General features: G+C 41.6%; 3 protein-coding genes and 2 pseudogenes across 4 annotated transcripts; 2 read left to right on the forward strand and 3 right to left on the reverse strand.

Moving 5' to 3' along the window:
- The first annotated feature begins 878 nt into the window (after positions 1–878).
- Positions 879–1,706, forward strand: LOC145465046 (uncharacterized). Its single transcript, XM_081448849.1, has one exon. It carries the CDS (start codon positions 879–881, stop codon positions 1,704–1,706), a length of 828 nt encoding a protein of 275 aa, XP_081304975.1.
- A 4,314-nt stretch (positions 1,707–6,020) lies between these two features.
- Positions 6,021–7,129, reverse strand: LOC145466761 (melanocortin receptor 5-like). Its single transcript, XM_081450471.1, has one exon. The coding sequence runs from the start codon at positions 7,070–7,072 to the stop codon at positions 6,263–6,265; it is 810 nt and encodes a 269-aa protein (XP_081306597.1). The 5' UTR covers positions 7,073–7,129; the 3' UTR covers positions 6,021–6,262.
- A 222-nt stretch (positions 7,130–7,351) lies between these two features.
- LOC145465219 (transmembrane prolyl 4-hydroxylase-like) lies at positions 7,352–22,279 on the forward strand. Of its 2 annotated transcripts, XM_081448994.1 has the most exons (12): positions 7,352–7,386; positions 8,654–9,134; positions 9,936–10,017; positions 10,452–10,559; positions 11,081–11,169; positions 11,726–11,787; positions 18,134–18,168; positions 18,452–18,617; positions 19,153–19,210; positions 19,670–19,785; positions 20,166–20,256; positions 20,416–22,279. In XM_081448994.1, the coding sequence occupies exons 2-12, from the start codon at positions 8,979–8,981 to the stop codon at positions 20,653–20,655; spliced, it is 1,203 nt and encodes a 400-aa protein (XP_081305120.1). In that variant the 5' UTR covers positions 7,352–7,386; positions 8,654–8,978; the 3' UTR covers positions 20,656–22,279. The 2 variants fall into 2 exon arrangements, with proteins under 2 accessions (XP_081305120.1, XP_081305119.1); XM_081448993.1 differs by lacking the exon at positions 7,352–7,386 and having other exon boundaries at positions 8,329–9,134.
- On the reverse strand, positions 12,681–15,782 carry LOC145465220 (uncharacterized; annotated as a pseudogene).
- On the reverse strand, positions 16,498–17,732 carry LOC145465218 (uncharacterized; annotated as a pseudogene).
- Positions 22,280–22,930: the final 651 nt, after the last annotated feature.

The raw sequence follows: 22,930 nt of genomic DNA on the forward strand, positions 1-22,930 counted from the left end.
AGTCGATTTTCAACGCTGAGTCGAGTTACGTGCGACAAAGTCGCGAATCGCACATATTAGGAGAAACTTTATGGTTCAATATTCCTCTGTTGGCTATTAATTAAACCTTCCGCTAAACTCTCTTGAAGCTAACAATAAATGCTCCACTGCCGACAAACGGAGTTCCAATTTGCGCAATTTCTTGCAGTAATACACTTACGTTTGCGAAAAGCTGTGAAGAAAAACACCTGCCAACCCTTTTTTATCGCTTGTCGTGTTTTAAAAAATCGTGTGCTGATAGATCGTGATAAAAAAGAAGGAATATATTATGATGAGTTTGATCTGCTAGAGAACTTTTAAGCCGCTGTAAAGTTTGCTTTCCTATGACGGAAAACAGCTGCTGAATCTTCAGTTTCACGAACTAATTTAAATTTTCCTGATCATTGGACATCGAATGATTTATGTTTGTTCTGCAGGTGTCAATGTGCTAAGATAAATGTCAAAGCTTGGCTTATTTGACTACCAAAGACCACAAGGAAAGAGTCAAAATTGCCGTGCTAAACGCGTCCTATTTTACACTGTGCAAAGAATTGAAGTCGAAGTTAAAGATCTTATCTTGATCTGCTGTAAGCGGCGTTCAAGCAGATCGCGTGTGAGCAGTTTACCCGTTGTCGCGTTCTACTGAAAGAGATGCCAGCCCTTCAATTTACGTATTTCATCGACTGAATAATAATGCTGAATTTAAATATCCTTTATCCTAAGACTAAATATGGAATATTTACAAGAACCACACTCATGATTTATAGCACCGGTCCTAACACCAGAAAAGAGCATATGACTACCGCTGGCGTGAAGCCGGTTGTAGACTTCTTGGGAGGGTCTTACTCTGGAGTTTGAAGATGACGGAACCTAATCTCGTTTTTCTCACGGTTTTCAATTCCCTGCTCAGTGTGTTTGGAAGCTTGATGAATTTAGTGGTGGCGTTTGTCATCATTCAGAACCCGAACTTACAAAAAGGTTTAAATCTTCTGCTTCTGAGCCTGTGCGTTGCGGACTTTATGAATTGTGCGATTTCACAACCCATGTACGTGCACGCGATTCTGAACAACGCTGACGAGACAGGCTCCACTTATGCACTAGTCTTCACCATTATAGCATTCATCACATTACACGCTTCTACGACAAACCTAGTAGCCATGACGCTCTACCGAATGAAAGCGCTTTCGCGCCCATTCGCCCACTTTCTTCTCGTTTCTAAGAAACAAGTTCTGATCGCAATCGCTCTGGTTTGGGTGGCGTCGATAGCAGTGGGTGTCTTTTTCGCCACTGATGCGGGAAAACTAGTCGCAGCTTATGTTCATCTAGCGATGACACTTGCTTGGATTGCAGGCTATGTTGGGCTTTTCTGGCTGGTGAAACAGCACAAGACGAAAATCGTTTCGTTGGAAGGTTCGCCCACGACCCAGCTGCAAACAGCCAGTCTGCAATACGAAAGCGAAGCCGCCAAAACCTCGGCCATTTTAGTGGCCTCGTCTTTAGCGTGTTTCTTTCCCGATATAGTGTTGGATTTCATGGGTCGCGCAGACGAGAGCAGAATGGCGTGGGGGTTTACCATTTTGTTTATGAGTTCGACTATAAATCCCTGCCTCATTATCTGGCGCAGCCAACACTTCAGGCAAGTCCTTGGAAAAACTGTGCGAGAGGTTCGGCAGAGGCGACTGAAATGAGCGCTCGCGAAACGCTGGTAAAACTACGCTTTCGTAGTGTTTAATTAATCAGCACTGACAGTATGAAAGTTGTAAGTAAAGGCATTAATCAACGAGCGCTAAAGCTCGTTGGAAATCTTTGATCAGTTGTGCACGATATTGTTCCAGATGAGCCTACATCTTCCGTGAAGTCAAGTATTGTTGTAAGAAAATGTTGAGCTAAGAAATCTGTTCGTAGTAAACTTAACGGCTTCTCGAGGTTCAGCTGACAGAGAAAAAAAACTACAAATACCATAGATGTACAATACCCTGGTTACAACAGGACCTAATTAAGTAAGCGCAATTTTACACACGCGAGTTGTAGTTGATGACTGGAATTAGGGACCTTAAACAATGACGACTGCGTCGCCGGGGACGACGTCCAGTAGAAAAGAAACTTATATTTTCTCTTCGAATTTCGCTGCTGTATAGATTTGTTCAGTGCACCCTGTCATCTGTCTCACAACTTATTCGCGTTCTCGCCGTTCGCGTTCTCCAAAATACGCGGAACTTGGTCGCTTCGCGTTTTCCTCCACATATACATGTATTCGCGTGGAACAGCAGATGAACAATTGGGTTCTCTGAATGTTAATGTGAGCGGTCAATCGAGCCGATAAAATGAGTAGTGAACAATGATGTTTTATCTGGACTAGTCCACCTTATGATATCCTGTTTAGAAGCTCTTTCCAAAAGATCATTTAAAAGTAATCGTGTTTTTCGACGAAATTATTATCAGAGTTACCAACAACACGTATGCCCGTGATGAGAAAAATTATGTAGTTCATTATCAGTTCTTTATTAAACAAGACAGGACAAAACAAGCTTTCTACAGGTCTTTAAAACTTCCAAAATCTAAGCCAAAAGATTCATCTCTTAATTCTGCGAGGTCTAAATGATCCTAACGATCTGGCAGAAAGAGATTTCGGAGGACTTTCAGGCGTTAAATTTTCGAAAAGATTCACGCCTACGGAAATTGAAAAGAAAAACAATTGCTTGTCCCAACAGACTAATTGTTCAGTTTGTTGAGCGGTCACATCAGAGACAGCTGCACAATTGAAATTAAAACAGAATGGCGTCGTCACCTCAGCTTTCGAATTTGAAACTTGGCAAATGTATATAGTGTATTCCAGTTTTCGTCCATATTCAAATTTTCACAACTTATTTACTGTTCGCACCATACATTAGGTTCAGTGTTTCTTTAGGGAACATATTTTTAATTACGGTCCGGTTTGCTTTTAACCACTTTTCTTATTTGGCTAGACAATAAGAACAATAGTACGGTAAACTAACATGATTTTATGAGCATTGTGAGAGAACAAGAAAACCTGTACAGTTCATGCAGCTTCCTTATCTGTAGTGTTTTACTTCCACTATTTATTTCAAGCAATTTGGTGCGTGATATTCAAAACCAACAACCTCTTTTGTTTTTATGTAATAGTTGAAGGGAAAAATTTCAGTGCCTCAGTGTACAGTTGCAAACGATCTTCAGCCAAGCAACATACATACATGACTTTTATTTCACCTTATTCACAGCATCACCACAGCAAAATCAACATAGCAACACCGTAAAGCACCATGTCCCCCTCTAACAATAAACATGTAATTTCTAATTAGAAAAAAAAAATAACAAAACATTTATTATAAAGTCATCCAAGAGCTCTCAGTTCAATTCTACCTTACGCATTTGTGTTTTTTTTTTCCGCAGAGAAGTACAAAGCTTCAATAATTGTTGAAATGTTTTCTTGTTCTGTTATTGCACACTGTTTCCGTACCAATTCAACTCAAAGCTCACCGGACTCTGGCGAGCGCTTTTTTTAAAACAAAAAAGGTTCCCTCAGTATACATGTGCCTGTGTTCCTCTGTTCTATGACGTCAGAGAATGCCTAAATTGCACAACAGCAGACTTTCTTGCGTAGAGATTTCTACAATTCGACACAACATTGGCGTCAACTCTTTTTAAATCCCTGTTTGCGTTTCTAACGCAGATCAGTGATATGATATATAAAAGACGCATTCATAACAAATAGTTCATGGTGAAGTGCAACTAACGAGTGCAATAGGGGACGATGACAGTTTTGTATATTTAGAATTGCTATAAGGAATAGTTCTTGATATGTTTTCTTTTTCTTTAGACTAGAATTGTAAATAATTATTTGTAATTATTCATATCATTCATATAGTTTGTAAAGCGCATTTGATCACATCCATAAGCAAAAGAATATGATCATAATCTCTTGCCGCAAGCTAATTGAGCCACAGAAATATTATAATTATAATAGTTATTATTATTATTTAATTACTGGGAAAAAACTGGGTCAGATAACACGTATATCATGTAGCGGACAATTAACAATTATTATATTGGCCGAGGTTGAGTGAAATCTCGTGATTTGTTAGTGGCGAACAGATTAATTATTACGCGTGAGCGTGTTAGTATACTTGCAGTAAAACACATTTAGACGGTATTACGCATGAGCAGACCATTATTTGTAGGCAGTTATTTGTAAGTCACGTAGTAGGCTCTCGGCCAATGAATAGGAAGACAAAATGAATCGAATGTTCATAGCTGTCATTGCTGTTGAGTCTGCGGTAAAATCATACTCTTATTTAAAAAGACATACGCATGCACAAGGTGAAAGGATCAATATTAAACATTATTATATGGCTGTGTCTCACAAAGACTGGGAACTACCGAATTCACGAATTTGATTGGCTGAAATCGATATTGACCGCGGTCTAGATTTTCCCATCTAGACCGGCATCTAGCTAGACCGGTTTCATTTTGCGTTGAAAAAGTAGCAAACTCAAATACAAAAATGTTCACCATTTCTTTTATTTTCTTCTCATGGAAGTGCCAAAAAGCTTGATGACAAAAAAAAAAGTAAAGAGGACGAGCAAATTTCGGCAGGTTTAAGTTAAGCTCATCGCCGTTCGCAAGCAAACTGTCAGCAAACCAGTTACGTTAAACGAATTAAAGTTTTCTTCTTTGCCATATAATAAACATCTCATTAACCGAGCTAAGTCGGTCTGTACGGGAGAATCTTGACCTCGGTCGTGTGTACAGACCTCACTGCGTTTGGTCTGTACTCACGACCTCGGTCAAGATTCTCCCATACAGACCTCCACCTTGGTTAATAAGAGCTAAGAACTGACCCTTTGACCTCGCTTGCATGTCAAGACGGGCGACAGGTATTCCCTGGTTTGGGGCCTTGTTCTATTACTTGGGTGTTCGTGGGCAGCAAAGTAGCTAGTGCAGCTCCCAGTAAGTTGCTTATGAATGTATCATGAAGCTAAGGGGAGTGGGGAATTGCGTGTTAGACTCGCGAGACACGCATTAAGGGGGGAGGGGGTGGGGAATAGCGTCAGCAGTGAGAGCAGTTTCCTAACCATATTGACACCTTTATCACATACAAGATCTATTCAGTAGCGTCGCACATTCCACTGACATTAAGGATTAACACCCTCGCTCTTCGCTTTAATAAAACATTGTGCGCGTTCTCTCTCCAGAACCACAAAATTAAATTTAAAAAAACGACCTGGATTTAATCTACGGAGCCACGAGCATTTGGAAAAAATAGTTTCTTTTAAAACAAGGCCTACAATTTAGCTCTAGACAAGAGTTTCCTATAAGCATACCTTGTCTAAAACAAAACATGGAAAAGTAATCTATAGAGCTTCTAAAACGATTCAAACGAACTACTCTTTGGCGCTACACAAAAAGGGAAAGGGCAGAAAGGGAGAAATTGACAGCAATTGAATAAAAGACGGAAGCAGGAAACGTTTTGAGATCGGAAGTTGAAGGTCTGACGTTGAACCTGCGTTCAATCTCGTTTGTATTACCGATAGACAACAAAATTTAATCGCAACTTGATCGTTGATGAGACTAACACCTTTAATTTTGAATGACATGGGCAGTCGGAATATTTACGCACCAAAAAGGTTAATCGATTGATCTTAACGCGGTGTCCATTTCAAATTCTTGCCCAATTCGGTTCTAAAACCAAAATGGCACTGGAAACAATTTTAGTTTTTTTGTCACCCGTGTCAATGAATTTCAAGTTATTACTGAAAAACATTTTGAATAAAGGCAAGGAAAACTTGATCACTTCAATCTTTACTAAGTACTGCGACAATCCACTCGATGTCAGTTCCGTTCTACACTGGCATTATTTACTTGCGCTCTTACAAAATTTTATCAAGCGTTTGAATTTATCAGTCTAAGACGCTAAGGATTATTTTCCTCTGGAAATAAACTATTTGTTACAATAAAGAGTGCATTAGTTAACATTAGGGTAACTTTTTTATTCTCCAACAACATAGCGACGGTAACATTACTTTTAAAGAGTTGTCTATTCATTTATATTTTTGACAACCTATACAAACTATTTTAACTAAATATAATTGACTGAGTATAGTATGATTCTTTTTAACAACATTTACTTCTCCTTGAAGAAATCTGAAGAAATTGAAGCCTATATATAATTCGAGCACACTTTAGAAGAAATCCTTGACAGTGAAATAGTATTTCTTCTTCGTATTCACAAACATTGAAAAGTTTTTCGAAATGCGGCTCTGAATTGCTGACTCCTGCAGACAAAAACACACGGATTTATAACAGCACCAGTAAAAAGCAGAGTGTAACACCACAATAATCTGACTTCATCGGCTTTTCCGAGGAGCTCAAACACCACGTCTGGGAAGAAACAGATTAGAGAAGTACCAACTAAAATGGCAGAGGTTTTAGCTGCCTCGCTTTCGTATTTCAAGTTTGCCATCATGAAAGGACTTGATGGAATTCCCTCCTTAGACATAATCCTTCGCTTGTGTTTGCGCACAAGCCAGAAAATACCGACATAGCTTCCAATCCACGCTAGAATCACCGCTAGGTGAAGAAATGGGGCGGCCGATTTTCCTGGCTCCATATCGAAAACAAAAGCCATAATTCCAGCTAACATCCAAACTATTACAATAACAATCCACGCTTGTTTTCTCGTTATAAGAATGATGTGTCTGAAAAGCCGGGCGAGAGCTCTTAACCGGTACAGAGTTATGGCGGCAAGGTTGTTGGTTGACGCGTGCAGACTCAGGAAGGCAAAAAATTGGAAGACTTTATTCAGCGCCTTAAGATTTTTTTCCTTTTCGTTGACGAGCAAGTAAATGTACATTGGCTGGGCCAAGACGTTGGTCAGAAGATCCGCCAAGGACAGACTCAAAATTAAAAGGTTTAGACCCTTTCGTAAATCTTTGTTCTTGAAGATCACGAAGGCAACTGTGAAGTTCATGACACTTCCGAACGCGCTAAGGAAACCATTCAAGATGGACAAGCTGACAATTCGTGCAGCGCACATTGTTTTTCTTGTAAAACGCTTCTGACTTTGTCACATCTCACAAGACGGTAAACGACGATTTTATTGAATGCGACTGATTCCGTTTGACTCGATCGCCTCAGTCAAAGCGGATTGATTCATTGCAAGGTACATTTTTATTCATTTAGTGCGCGCGTTTTCTGGGTGTGTACAAACACATCACTGTCACAAAGTTCTGAGCTTTATGTGAAATTAACGCCGACCGGAAATTTGCCAGAAGGCCTTTTCTTTTTGTTTGAACATTTATGAAAGCTTTGCGTTTTCCCTTTGAAAACACGCAATGGAAACTTATAAGGGTAAGTCGCATTACCAATAATTTTTATTATAATTATTTTAATTCATAATAACTGACAATGATGCAAGCAAATTTTCGAAAATTTGGTTACAATCCTAGGGTTGTTAAGGAGAGCGATATATCGGCAAATATCGACTGGGGGTTATCAAAGGAATCTAATTGCCGAGTTTATTTAACCATTTTAAAATCTCAGTGCGAAACCTGAGTTTCATTAATGAATGTACAAGATTGGAAAAACATTATAGAATAAAATTCTATTCTTGAGAAAATACGTCTAAAGAAAGAAAGGCCTTCATTTTGGAGTACAAAGAATAGAATTTCGGATTTTCCATTTAATAGCAATCGCCAGTCAAAATTGTTGATAAATGAAAGCCTTGGGGCTACACTGATCCAGAGATTGCTTTTCAGTTGATCTGAAGAGAAAAGAAAGACTGTGAATAAAGAAAAGTTAGCTAAACTCCAGAATACCCGGCCACTTATTAGCATCTCATTGAATAAGAATAGCAACTATTGTTATATACCTCGTTCTTGAAAGCACACCGGCACATGTAAATAAAGTGGCCGGGTATTCTGAAGTTGCTCCGAAAAGTTCACTATCGTCTCTATTCAGTTGGAGGTCTCGTATATCACCAAGAGACCATGATCTGTTGATATGAGTCAATTAAAATTTCCTTCAAACTTAAATTGAACCATTTGATTAACATTATTTGAAATATTTAGCATGGTTTTCACTCGAATTTTGAAAAGAAATTGGTTTTACATTACTTCGCTGCGTGATTGACGTAAAAGTCTCGCGCCACTTTTTCATCCAATTAGATTTAAAACTAAAACCAGTCGTGATTTTTTTCCACTTTTCCTGTCAGCTACATGTATTGATTTGTTCATTAATCGGATTGCCTGTGTCTTACTTTGTTTTTAAGTCACTCAAATTGAAAAATGCTCTCTTTTACTGGAGCAATCAGATAGGAAGGATAGTCCAGACCCTGTTGTCATATACTGAATCCGAACTGAATTTGGCATAAGGAGTTTTAGCAATGACAACGGCGACGTCAAGGACGACGCCTTGTGAAAAACGGATTTATATTTTACCCTCGAGTGTCGCAACTGTGTAGATCTGTTCAGTATGCCCATCGGTCTAAAAACCTGCTCAGGCTGAATTAGTAATGACAGCCGGTTCAATTCCAAAGGAAGATACGAAAAATTAGCCATTGCGGTACACGTTCTCCAAAATACGTATGACTTTGTCATTTCATGTTGTTGTTTTGCAGAGGACGACAAAGAAATGTACAAGGATTCAAAACGCACATGAAGAACCATTGTTCTGCTCATTAAACCTTTTGTTTGGTGACGTTCTCGTTGCCGTCGCCGTCGTGGTTTGCTAAAACTCCCAGGCGCGCACAAAATCTATAGGTTCCAAGCCCCTGGCCTTAGAAGAAGAAAAAAAATGGGAACGAGTCTCGCAGTCTGGATTGATGAAACGCCTGTCAAAATCCTGCACAAACTTGTCTACGTGGACTAAAACAAAAACATGAGATTCATCGTAAGTTCTTATTGTTATTGCAATATCATTCCGCCTTCGGAAATGTTTCGATCATGCTGCTGGTAGTCTTTAGTTTGTTTATTGAACTCGTTTTCTGTGGATTTTTCTTCGTGGTTTCTCTTGATCCTGAGACTTGCTCGGCGAGAGATCAAGATTGCAACGCGGAAGTGAAGGAACATCCGAAACTTGTAAGATTAGATGGTGTTCAGGTGAGGCGAAATTAATGCTTAAGCATCAAATGCATCTGCTGAAAAAGTTATAAGGCAGAATTCCTATTTGCACTGGACTGGATAAAAGTTAACAGTTTTTCAGAACATGACAGTTACAGCAACTGGTCTTACATGTTACATTATTTAAGTAATTCAATAGTAAACTTAATAATTTAATAACCTCCAGACTCTCCAGGTTTCTTGTGTGCAAGTAATCAGCGGCTGTACTCTTAGGCCGTTTTGTCTGTATTGTATATCAAAGAAATAAAAAAAATCCATATCAGCTATTGTAACATCAATTGATGACCATTGATTGTTGATGATAGAAACAGAAAAATGAGTAAGGTGCGGAAATAATAATTATTGAACTCGAAAATTAACGTTAGTCAACGGGTATCAGTTTGCCAATTGCAAATGAACTGTTGTTGATTCTAAACAAAAATACACTTCATGTTCTCAAAGAGATAAACACAGTAAAATCTCGATATGAAGTTGGGCAGGTTGCAAAAGATATATCACCAAACTGATGGAATAAAATTAATGAGACTGTCAATTTTCAGTAATTTTGTCAGTGTTTTGGAAGGCAATAAATTTCATATAATTTATTGCAGTGAACATAGTTTTAAAACTCTAGTTTTGTTAGTTAATTCCCTGGATATCCATAAATAACTCAATGTTTATCAAACATTACTCTTAACATTGTTCCTGCTATGGAGATGTCAATATACAGACTCAATATCTTACAGGCCTGGCCTTATACTGTTTCACATTTTCAAACTTAATTTTATTGTCTCAAATAAGGTTGGCCATGTTCAAGACATTCAGTTGAAAGAGGACATGAAACACCAGTTAATTACTAAAAGCTTGAGACCACTTCTGTTCGGTAAGCAACATGTGTTCATCATGCTATCACCTAATTACTTGATATAATTTTCAGTTCTTGATTCAGTGACATGCCTGTCCAGCATTTTTATAAAGGAGGTGGGGAGGGGGGAAGTGGCATGGAGAAAAGATGAACATTTTTGGGATCTAAAAACATTTTGACTTATTTAGGCCTTAGTTATATTTTTCCACAGAAGTAATACATGAAGGATAAGAGCAAAAAAAAAAAAAAAAGAAAAAGAAAGAAAGAAAAAAAAAGGAGGGCCACTGAGATCCCTTACACAGATTTAACATCAGTAAGCAAAATGGAACTTTTTATGTTGTGTTTACATGTACCAATAATATTAAAACATTGCAAATATGTACACAGTCAAGTCACTATCAGTCTTTAAATATTTATGAATTTAATTAACATTATTTTCTTTACCTTTCTAGAAATACCTGATTTCTTGAGTGCCGAGGAATGTGATCATATAATCAAACTTGCTGGTGAACAGGGTCTGTACGAAAGCACAACAATGCCTGATCCTGATGAGGATGAAGGTGATGGAGAAATGCCTACTAACAAAAAGTCTGATTTTCACTACAAAGCTTAATCAGTGAACTTTTAGCCTTTGGAGAGAGTTATTATCCCGGGGGAACTCCTATATGAAAAGCACAGGGGTGCTTGTCATACCTTTTAGTGTTTAAAAAAGTAGCTTTGGTAGCTCTTAGGCTGTTCAGCCTCAAAAGGTCCACAGCAGGAGCTTTTGCTGTACCTAATTTAGGGTGTTGAGCTGAAAAGATTTGACAGGAGGTTCTGTGTTGTTTTAGAATTAGGTACCTCTTTGGGGTGAAAAAAATTTCAAGCCATGCCCATAAAAGACTTATCTTCAGTTGGTACCTTTTGTTCTTTTTAAAATTTATGATGTGTTGAGCAACCTCGTCCTTTAAATACATCATGGGCATCCCCTCTCCAGGATTATTATAAGTTAATATGTTTATTTCAAATGTTTAATCAGTCTAAATTGCTCAGTTGCTTACTCATTTACTTGCTTCATTTGTTTGTCTTATTAAATGTGTAGCTTTGAGTGATGAAGAAAAGAATGAAAACTGTCAGCATTTGCTTGCTAGTGCAGATGAAGACAGTGATGGCAAGATCTCACCATTAGAGGTATGCCAAACAAGGTTTTAAGTAATGTTTAAGAATCTAATAGCAGTGTTTTAAACCAGATAAAACACATGCTGCAACTTTTTTGAACAGCTTCAAAAACATTTGTGGTAGATCTACTCATTTTGTTATCATTTTTTCTGGAGAAAATTGGCTGTAAAATTTAGCTGTGTCTTTATCAAATTTAAAGACACTCATTACACATTCATTTCCTTTGTATTTTCTTTATGACTTATTAATGAGTTTTTGAAAAATCACTTTGCAAACAATGTTTTCTTCCAGAGAAAATAGGTTACCCACCTCAAGGAGGGTTATTGAAAATTCCAAGGGGGGAAGAGCTAATATTTTAAAAAAAGAAAGTATGAACTGAAACTGGAATTTCCAGAGTGATGGGGTGGGGGGATTCAATTTAAAAATCCTTCTATAGGAGGGGTATGGATAGCTTCGTGAATGACACAGTGAATTTTTTTGACTAATGTATAAACATGTGAAATTTAATTGAGAAATAATTTAACCTTCTGTCAAATTAAAATGACATTTAGTGGTCTTCACTTTTCAGTTTGCTATGTTCATAAGGAAGGATATGAACTTGTCAGTGAATGATACTGATGTTGATCAAATGTAAGTAGTGATTTGTGCTTAAAGTATGTGGCATGGAAAGCTATTTTAATAACCTAGATTTTATTTACTGATTGCTTTTCATAATAATATGTAGTGCTCAGAGTTAAAGAGTGTGTTAGCCTCTTTCAAAAGATTATACCTGGAAGATGGCTAAGTTTATGTAAACCATGGCAGCAATGACAAGGAGATCATCCTAAACATAAAAGTTTCAGATAAACAGAATAAGTTAATGGTTCTACAGGAACATACATCATGGTACAAATATTTTCTCATTTTGCTTTGTATATCATATGTTGGATAGTAAGTATTTTGGGAAGAAAAGTTATGTAAAGTTTAATTTGATGAGAACCAAAGTTTGAAACCAAATTTCCTAATTTGTGTTCCTGTGTGGGCCAACCCACACACGACCGCTCTTATGTGGCTTTGATAGCTCAGTTGGGAGAGATGATTGCACAGGTATTGCAAAAGTTGTGGGTTCGAATCCCGTTCAAAGCCTGAAAATGTTTTCAGGTCTCTTTTCCAGTAGTGTTATGGCCGCATTCGCATCTATGATCATGTCTACATTTAATTGCTACTGTTGGAAATCTATTACTATCAAATTCCCTAATTAGCACTGATCTCCATACATTTCTTACAGTACTTTTGGTGAGACTTTTTTTCAAATATGAAAAGGTCGGGGATGCCTATTGGAAAATTCAAATTAAACCCTAATAGAAAACCATTCTGGGAGAGCTTTTTTTGACACCTAAAAGATGCCACTTAAAATGGAATACGTTTGATTACCAGCCACTGTTCAAGAAAGGAACCTGCACTTGTAGACCAAACTATAGGACCTTGCAGAAATTGAACCTAAGAATTTATCGGAAATATGGGTGTTTTTATTATTAATCTTTTGAGTACACCCTAAAAGATGTTTTGACAGCTAACAATAGTGGTGTTTCATCATGAATTAAACTCGTCACAAATAGATGAGCTTGGGAACTGGTGCCTGAAAGATTAGTGGGGAGCAGAAGCCGTATGCGGAAGGGGAGGTATCCATGGCAACCCTGAAAGTGGGAACCACCCCCAAAAGCAGCCGTTAACTGGCACCGTCACACTGATTGAATCAGTGGAAACAACTTACCTGACCCGTTCTTACCTAGAGACCAGCAACCAAGAGGGAGGGACGGGAAGGGGCGAGAATCTGCAAAGATTCGCCAAAGTACAAGCAAATGATCCGCAATGATCAGCTGGCAGCACAATACGTGCAATGCAATGTGAGACAACAGCCCTGCAAATCTCCACAGGGCCGCCCCGCAAGTCACGTACCGTAAAAGGGGAAACTGCTGACTGCATTGGTTTGAGTCTAACTTTGCCTAAATCATATTTAGCCACATTTAAACTCGTCACAAATAGATGAGCTTGGGAACTGGTGCCTGAAAGGTTAGCGGGGAGCAGAAGCCGTATGCGGAAGGGGAGGTGTCCATGGCAACCCTGGAAGCGGGAACCACCCAAAAGAAAACCTTTCTCCAGGTGCTTGGAGAATGGAGGGACCCGAGAACAGGGTGACCTGGAACCTCCAATCCCCAAATACACCCCAAGCACCTAGCCCCACACAAACAAAAGCGAGAAAAGGAGCAGCACACACCTGACCATGCAGACGTCCACCTGATACTGCAGGCCAAGACGCTGAAGGCGCTCTGAAACGGAAGCAAGACGCAGGCATTAAGAGGCGAAGCGGGTGACCAGCAAAGCCTAAGCCAGCGTTGAGCAAAATGGCACAAGAACCGCGAAGGGTATCTGGCTGGGGGGCAAGTTCGCTGTGCTTCTGGGCAAATGGCCTGACAATATCCCAATGATCTGGTAGTCCACAGCCAGCGGAAGTGGATGCAGCCCTAGTGGGGGATTGATGGCCACTGAGAAGACACCAGCTTGGTGGAAAGGGCTGCTAAAGACTCTGAGGGGGTCCTGATGTAAAGCTGATAGGCGGAGCTTGACCAGCGACCCAAGGCTTGTATTAGGTGATCAGGAACTCCATTGCGTGCCGCCACAGTGGCAGCCCCGATGCGGAAACTGTGGCTAGAGAAGTTGCTTGGAATGTTCGCGGAGGCCAGGATCTGCCGAAGCCAGTCCGTGAGCAAAGCATGCGAAAGAGGCTGCCCATTCTGGAACAGGAACAAGGGACCTGGAACGTCACCTCTGCTAGCGAGATATGTCATCACTGAGTGGACCGTGCAGAGTGGGGGCCAGCCAAGGCCAACGTGGATAAAGGCACCCTTCCTAAATGGATCAGTCTTTGAGTCTTTGATCTTAACGCGCATGCACGTGGGCGCAGACAAGGAATCCACTGCAATGTCTTGCACTCCTAAATGAAGTGATGTAGAAAAGCTAGCCAGACTGGGCACTGTGAACTCTGAGGTGCGGAGAAAGCCAAAGTACGCAAGGGAGCAAGCTGCCCAGAACATAGGGTGATCTGGGAGACGAAGATCCAGAGACTGCCAAATCAGTAACATCAAGTCATCAGTAATAGGCAAGCGGGATGAAGAAGAGGAGCCCTGACAGCACTTGATACCGCGGACCACCCTCTGAAGGCGGAGACAGTTGGCAAGGGGGTCTGGAAACCCCTGTTCAATGTGGAGTGCTCTAACCCCGGACAAGTAGACCTTAATGGAGGAGTGCTGACTTCCTTTGGCCAAGAAGGTAGCAAAAAGGCACAGCGTCCATTCGTCAGCAGGACACGGATAACCCGAGGAATGGAGCTTACCAAGTTGAGTGCAGAAAGAGATAAACTGAGCTTGGGCCGATGCATAAGATCGACGCTTAGAGGGGGCAAGGCCCTGGGTCAAGAAGGAGTAGCACTGCTGTTCTAAGGCAGAGATGTCAAATCTGCCAGGAGTTCGAGGGGTACCACCGTGGGAAGAGGCTGCGCATCCGGGGCCAAGCGCTGAAATTCCTGCCAATTGAAACGAGATAAGGCATCAGCTAATTGATTGTTAACACCAGGTACATGTTGGGACAAAAAGGAGAAGCTGTGACACGCAGCGGAAAATAACAGACTGCGCAGCAACCGCATTAGGCAAGGCACTCTTGACGTTCTGGTATTTAAGATGTGGACTACCGCGTCGTTGTCAGAGGGGAACAGGACATGTTTTTTGACCCAAAAATGTCCCCATGACACGAGCTGCGAGAACTATAGGGAAGAGCTCCTTGTAGGCAATAGACTGTGGCTGCTGGGATGGAGCACAGGAGCCAGCAAACCTGTGGCCCTTCATGTACGCTCCATAGCCGATCGAGCCTGCAACATCAGATGACACTTCAACATCAGCCTCGGGCAGCAGTCCTGGGAAGAGCCAGAAGCTAACGCCGTGCCAGTCCTCCAAGAACTGGTGCCACTATAGAAGATCCAGATGAAATTCTCGGTTAAGACGAATGGGGTGATCTCTCCTCCGAAAGCAGCAAAGCAGATCAATCATGCGGCGTAAGAATGTCCTTCCCGGCCAGACCACCTTGGTAGCGTGATGCAAGTGTCCAATAAGGGTTTCAAGCTCACGTCTGTTGCACCATTTTCGAGGAAGCCAAGAACCGATCAGATTTTGCAGCGGTAACAACTTCTCCTGGGGGAGACGTGCCACTTGGTTGACAGAGTCGAGCTCAATACTCAAGACAACGAGAACTGTAGAGGGGCCCACACACTTGCCAGGATGCAACGGTAGACCAAGCTGTTGACACACCTCCAGAGCAGTAGCCAAATTCTGTGTGCACTGGAGGGACTGGGTGGGGCCTGCAGTAATGAAGTCGTCCAAGTAATGGAGGAGATCTGGAATCTGGTAGGAATTGACGAGGATCCACTCCACCATGTCTGCGATGGAGTTGAAGATAAATGGAGCCGATCGAAGGCCAAAGGGGAGAACCAGGTCCACGTAGAATTGGTCGCGCCACTTCATCCCCAGAAGGATGCGGTGGGAAGGGTGTACGGGCACGTTGCGGTAGGCGGCCTCCACATCAAATTTGGCCATGAGGGCCCCCGGACCAAGTTTGGAGACTAGGCAGATCACCTGATCGACTGTGATGTAATGAAGGGTGAATTCTTTCGGGTCAATCCCGTCGTTGACACTAGCACCCCCTGGGGAGGAAAGGTCCACGATGAGGCGCCACTTCCCTGGTTGGCCTCTTTTGGGAATAACCCCAAAGCTGCTAACATGAAGATTCGGGTAGCGAGGAACACTGAAAGGACCTGCCACCCTACCTAGGGAAACCTTGTTGGCCAAATACTGGTCGACCACAGAGGGATGTTGAGCTGCGGATGGCTTGTTTTTCTTCGTGGACTTGAGCTTTTGGGAGGGAGAAAAACCCAACTGAAACCCATGGCGTAGTCCATTTAACACAAAATTGACCTTCTGCCGGTTGGGATGAAACCGCAACTCCCAGGCAAACTGCTCTGCTTGCAAGGGGGTGACTGCAGAAACTGGGGGGAGTCCGACTAGGAAGGAAAAAGAACAGGAGACACAAGTGCCGGTAAATCACAGCCCCAAGAAGGCCTAAATAGCCCTCCCAAAACCCCCTGAGTTACGCAGATGAACAGACAAGGTAACAAACGAAACAATCAATTTTAATAACACGAGAACGGCCGCAAGTACAACATTTAGTCCTGGATCCCTAATGGGCATGGCTACAAAACTAGGGACAAAAATACTCAATAATGGAAACAGTACAAGAGGGGGGTGGGCGAGTCTACACACGACGGGACTTGCTGCTGGACCGGGGAGGCGGAGAGTCAGGAGAACGCTAAGAGGACGAGCTGGGCTTGGTGGGTGTCTCCCGCGGTGCGGGTCATGACAGCTGGCACATTTGTGAGCAAAACGGCACGACGCTGAGGGAGCTACGCAATGACCCCTGTTCCATGATTTGCAAATGATCTGCGAAGAAGCAGCACCGCGGGGCTCGTTTTGGCCATCCGAAGAATCGCGAGGAGAGCGCGAGGACCAGCCAGCCGAGTGAAAGCTGAACAGCGTGCTGTTTAGTTGAGACCAATCTGTCAGGTTAGTGGCCGCGGCATTCTCTCTAAACGCTCGGTCGTACGACAACCAAACCCGACCGGAGAACTGGCGATATGTGCGGAGTATCAGGAGTTGATACTGCAGGAGATCTTTCCAGCGATGAGGGAAGTACGACACGATGATAAGGCAGTAAACAGAGAAAGCCTCCAACCATGTGGAAATATCTTTGATGCGTCGCTTAGGTTTCTTCGGCGGGGACGTTAACACAAGGCGCCCATCGAACAGCAACTGAGGCTCAGGCTCTGTGAGAACAATGTTCGAAGGCAGCAACTCGTGGAGTTCAACGAACTTCCCAGTCACGATCTGACTGACTAACTTTGGCGGAACGGGGGAAAACCCAGGGCCCGCCACGAACGCTTGATGCAACACAGGCAACGGAGCCAACGGTGTAGAGCTAACGGCGCTCGAGGGAAAAGCCGCATTGACAGTGCTAGAAGATGCCGAGAGAGCGAGCGACGGAATTGGAGCGGAGAAGGTCGACACAAAGGTAGGGACAACAAAATTATTTGGCCTACCTGAAGCAAGAGGAGTCGCCGTGGCCGGTGGAGAGGATGCAACGCCAACGCCAGAAGCGGCAAAAGAGGAGGCTTGGGCAACAAGTTGGCTAGGATTAGCCAGCGGAGCAGAAACGCCTCCGGAAATGGCCACGCTCGTGGAAGAACTAGAATTAGGACGGCTTGCGACTGGCTGGGCCGAAAGTACTCGCTGGACGGCGTTTGCGACGGCGGCCAGAAAGGCGGGAGACGTTGGCGATAAAACAGATGATGGCATAGTGGATGGAGCTGTTGAGGCCACGCTAGAATCCACTGGCGTTGAAACCGGTGGCGAAGGAATTTCCTCGGACTCCGGCACGAGAGACAATGCATCGTAAGCCACCGACCGGCTGTTAAGCGTGTTTCTAGTGTACATCACGTCAAAAGCGACAAAAACAGGCAATACTTAGAGCGAGAATCCGCAAAGATTCGCCAAAGTACAAGCAAATGATCCGCAACGATCAGCTGGCAGCACAATACGTGCAGTGCAATGTGAGACGACAGCCCCGCAAATCTCCATAGGGCCGCCCCGCAAGTCACGTACCGTAAAAGGGGAAACCGCTGACTGCATTGGTTTGAGTCTAACTTTGCCTAAATCATATTTAGCCACATTAAGTGAGACCAGAATCCTTGATTTAATCCGCGACCTTTTTATATGGGAGTTGCCCCTCTCCCCCTCCCCCCCCCAGGATTTTGGTATTGGTGATGCGTTCCTTAAATTAGACTCATAAGATAGACTTGGAGTTAATGTTATTGACTTGACTTTATTACTCCCAGGTTACAGGAAGCTGACTTTGATAGAGACAATGATGGTAGGATTTTAAATAGTTACAATTTGGCTTTTGGTGTTTTTTTTTTATTAATTGATAATGATGTTATTATTTATATTTGATTTTTGAAAAAATGAGCCTGTGTTTGTAATCCTCTGATTAAAGATGCTAGTAGAGGCTTACAGGTTAATTGAGTATCATTGTGAGGTTGGGTTTAATACCTTGAATAAAGAACTTTTCATCCTCTAACTTCCATCACTGAAAAGTTTATCGCTTCTCAATTATTCCTGAAAAATTGAATATGTTTTATATTCTGTATTCTAAGGTTTAATTAGCCAAACAGAATGCCTAGAGGGTGATCATTTGGCATTTGATCATTATATGAGAGACTTGGAGGACAGGCATCCTCGGCAACGTTCAAGACTAAGTCAACAGACGTGGTTGAAAGTGACTGGGAGTACAGATCCTTTGTTACAAGAGCTGCAAGAAAGGTAAGAAAGAACATCTTCAGTTGCTAATTATTACTGGGAATGAATTATCTTCATTTTGTCGCTAAATATAGCCAACAGTGAAGGTGAATTAATCAACATGACACGAGCGTGGGACAAAGAAAAATTCGAGTCCCCGACAGGAATCGAACCCATGACCTCCCGAACACCGGGCGGGCGCTCTATCCACTGAGCTACGAGAACTCATGGAGAGCGAGGCCATTTAACTGAGTTCATATATGATAGGTGTCCTATCATATATGAACTCAGTTAAATGGCCTCGCTCTCCATGAGTTCTCGTAGCTCAGTGGATAGAGCGCCCGCCCGGTGTTCGGGAGGTCATGGGTTCGATTCCTGTCGGGGACTCGAATTTTTCTTTGTCCCACGCTCGTGTCATGTTGATTAATTCACCTTCACATTTCATTACCGAACTTAAAATTCACCATCTTTATTAACTTATCACTATAGCCAACAGTGTTAGGAAATTCACATTGTTAAACATTATGTCTTGACAAGATTGGAACATTTCCATTTATAGGGTCATATTGTTGACTAAGCTACCAAGAGTTTTCATTGAGCGCAGTGAAGATTTGCAGGTAAAACTTATGGCTACACTGAAATTATGTGCTTGACTAAAACCTAAACTAAATACATGTAGCTAAATAATGGGCAGATTGACCCCTGAAAATGATGAAAAAACTTGTGTCTTTGTGTAAAGTGCAAGTGATGATTCACTGTCATTTGGTCCTTTAATATAAAGTGTAGTGGGGATCAACATCTTCGGGTTCCAAAACCAGCTCCTAGTTTTTTTTTTAATGTATGGAGGTCACATGAATAGGCACAAAGGGGAGAAATGATGGTGCAGCTGGCTAACTGGCTTTCCCACCAACCGTGTTTGTCTTTGTTCCTTCCTTCACCATCAGTGCCTGTTTTTACTTTGCATTATATTCTTGTCCTCAACTCCTGTTCTAACTTGTCTTCGCAGCCATTATTTGGTTGTTACACAACCTTTTCACAGACCAACTGAAATTATAACTTTCTTACATTTTTTCCAGGTTGTCAAGTATGGAGTTCATGGTCATTATCATGCACATTACGACTCAACAGATGAAAGGGATTTCTCTACTTCTAGATGCTGTCAGGGTGATACTGGAAATTGCAGCTTGTGCAGGTAAGTTGAAACAGTCTAATTGACTGACCCGCTGGATTTTTTTCTATGAAATGTAGTTCATTTCCCACTGAAATGAATTTGAAAGCAAGACGAAAATCTTATGTTTCATATGATTAAATTTATATCTCACAACAAGGAATAGAAACATCTCAGTGAGCCATATACTATTCCGTCATGTAAACTATTACCGGTAATACCAAAATGTGAAGATTTTATCACTCGTGAGAAAACGTGTATTACTTGTATCAAGAAGTAATGTTCAAACGTACACAATAACCATTTGAAATCTACATATCATGTGGCGATGTTGAACACATCTTGTTACCAATAGAGTGGCAGTATCCACATGTACATTCATGTACCTATTTTTTGTGATGTAGGTACATGACAGTGTTGTATTACCTCAATGACGTCGCCCGTGGTGGAGAGACAGCTTTTCCTGTTGCGGATGAAAAATATTTCAATCGGACGGTAATGTTTCCTTGCGGTCTTTTTCACGAAGGAATTTATTTTCCCATGGAGTACTTTGTTCTGTTGTCCTCCTTCCAACGACTGGATGGAGTGAAGTGGAACACTTGCCGCTTTCTTCTGGAAAATTTAACATTTTGTTTCTTGTATTTTTTTATGTAGGATTATCATGAGAAAGACCGGTCAAATTTAAGTTCTCACTGTTACGACGCCAATGTATTGGTTCGTCCCAGGAGAGGCACTGCTGTCATGTGGTACAATCACATGATCAGTAACGTGACTGGTTTGCTGGGACCACAAGACGAGCGTTCTTTACACGGAGGGTGTGATGTATTGGAAGGTTACAAGTGGATTGCGAACAACTGGATCAATGCACCATTTGAATGGACAGATCAAAATTGATGCTATTTGCAGCATCTATAAGATATTGTAAACCCTAGATGTAGTTATAGACAGCAACCAGGAACTAAAGAAAAATGACGGAAGTGCCTGGATTTGGTTTGGTGACCAGTTAAGGGTAGAAAACTCAGGTAATTTATTTGACTTTGGGGAAAACTCACATGATAAGCGACCTGAGTTTTCCTCGTTTGACCGCCACATGAGAATTAGGGACGTTACGCAAAACACAACGGCAACGGCAACGAGAACGTCACCAGACAAAGGGTTTAATGAGCAAAACAATGGCTGTGCTGTGCAAGTGCATTATAATTCTTGGTACATTTCTTTGCCGTTCTCTTCAAGACAACAACGTGAAATGACCAAACTCTGCGTTGTCTGGAGAACGCGAACCACAACGGCTAATTTTTCGTATTTCTATTTGGAATTGAACGCATTCGTAGCATATTCAGCAGGCGCAAGTTTCAATACCGACAGATACACTGGATAGTTCCAAATAAATGCGAAATTCCAAAGTAAAATAGAAACACATATTTTACGTGGCGTCGTCCTCGCCGTCGCCGTCGTATATGCGTAAGGTCCCTATTCAAGTGAAGACGCACTCATCGATATGGCGTGGTTTCCATGCGCAACTGTTACGGAGGCTGGTTAAAGCCAAGCCGACGAACGTTCTGCAGTACACACGTTGTCGTTTGATGTGATCTCTAAATTTTATCACTCGACGTATCCTTGAGTAAAAGTAACGTCACGTCACCAGCGAATCGTGCTGAGTTTGGAATAGGAAGTGTTTAGCTGTTATTTACCAAGCAGCAGGTCTGTATGGGAGAGTCTTGACCGAGGTCGTGAGTACAGACCGAACGTAGTTAGGTCTGTACACACGACCGAGGTCAAGATTCTCCTATACAGACCGACTAAGCTCGGTTAATAAGATGTTTTAAGTATATGGCAAACAAGAAAAATGAGCTGAACTTAAATCTACCAAAGTTTCAGAAGTGTAGCAGCTCTCGTAAGCTTGTAATTCTCTTCATTGTTAGCAGCTGTTATTGTTTTAGGCCTAGGGGCATTGTTTCTGTTGTTTGTTCTATTGTTCTCTCAAAGGGTAGCAAGCCATTCATGTCAGACCTTACGAGAGCTGCTACATCATCCCAACGTTTGCTCGTCCTCTTTACCTTTTTCTGTCATCAGGCTTTTTGGCACTTCCATAATGTGAATATTTTCTGGAACTAATATTTTTAGAAGAAAATACTCAGTGTTTTGTATTTTAGTGTGCAGCTTTTTCACCGCAAAATGTAACCGGTCTAGATGGAAAAATCTAGACCGCGGTCAATAAGTTCCGAGTCCTTGTGAGACACAGCCATAGAATAAATAACGATAAAGTTGTGCCACATCTCAATTCAAGAAGAGGTAGCTTACAACGGTTTCAGGAAGACTGAATGTGATAGATTCCAAAGGTTTATTGTATAAAATCAGAAATATGGGAAATAAGTGGGATCAATAATCAACGGGGAGAATATTTTTGTAAAAACAATTGAATAAGTACAAACAGAAGAGATGTATTTAGGTCTATTTATGAATCAGATTCTGATAAATTGTGCTTGTTTTTGTTAATAAAAATGAATATTGCAATGTCCGATGATGCTAAATTTGTTGTCGATACGTGCCTATTTGTAATAAAACGTATCTAGAAAGAGGTATTGATTAATTTGTTCAATAGAATGACAAACGGAGAGGAAGAAGCACCACCTCTCAACAAAGTGATACAACACAACCTTTTGACAATTATTTAATATAGGGGGGTGCCCTAGGGCGGATCTAGGAGGGCTCCTTCGAAACCCCTAAATTAAAAAAAAAAAAATGAGAGATCATATAACACGCTCACTTGGTCTCAGAATGCCGGAAATCCCATTTCCGAGGACAGGAAGACTGCCTTCGGCGGTCCTTTTCTCGAACCCCACCTCCAAAATCCTGTATTCCACCCAGAGTGCCTCCTCTCTCGGGGCGAAAAGCTGGCTCCGCCTTTTATAATGGCATGATGCCATTAAGATAAGAATGAATGGTAAATATGTACGACCTGGTGAGTTACAGAGGAGGTGTAACAGAACCAACTAGAGGAGAAAGTGATGGCCATGCTTATAAACCAGAAACGTATTGCAAAATTATTAATAACTGGGGACATCCCTAGTATGGTGCCATTGCGCTTTTGGTTGTCTCCTTCTCCACTGCTTTTTGTTTTTGTCTGTTTGTTTGTTTGTTTTGTTTGTTTTTTTGTTTTTAATTATTC

This window comes from Orbicella franksi, chromosome 13, assembly GCF_964199315.1.
Source record: "Orbicella franksi chromosome 13, jaOrbFran1.1, whole genome shotgun sequence".
NCBI classification, from domain to species: domain Eukaryota; kingdom Metazoa; phylum Cnidaria; class Anthozoa; order Scleractinia; family Merulinidae; genus Orbicella; species Orbicella franksi.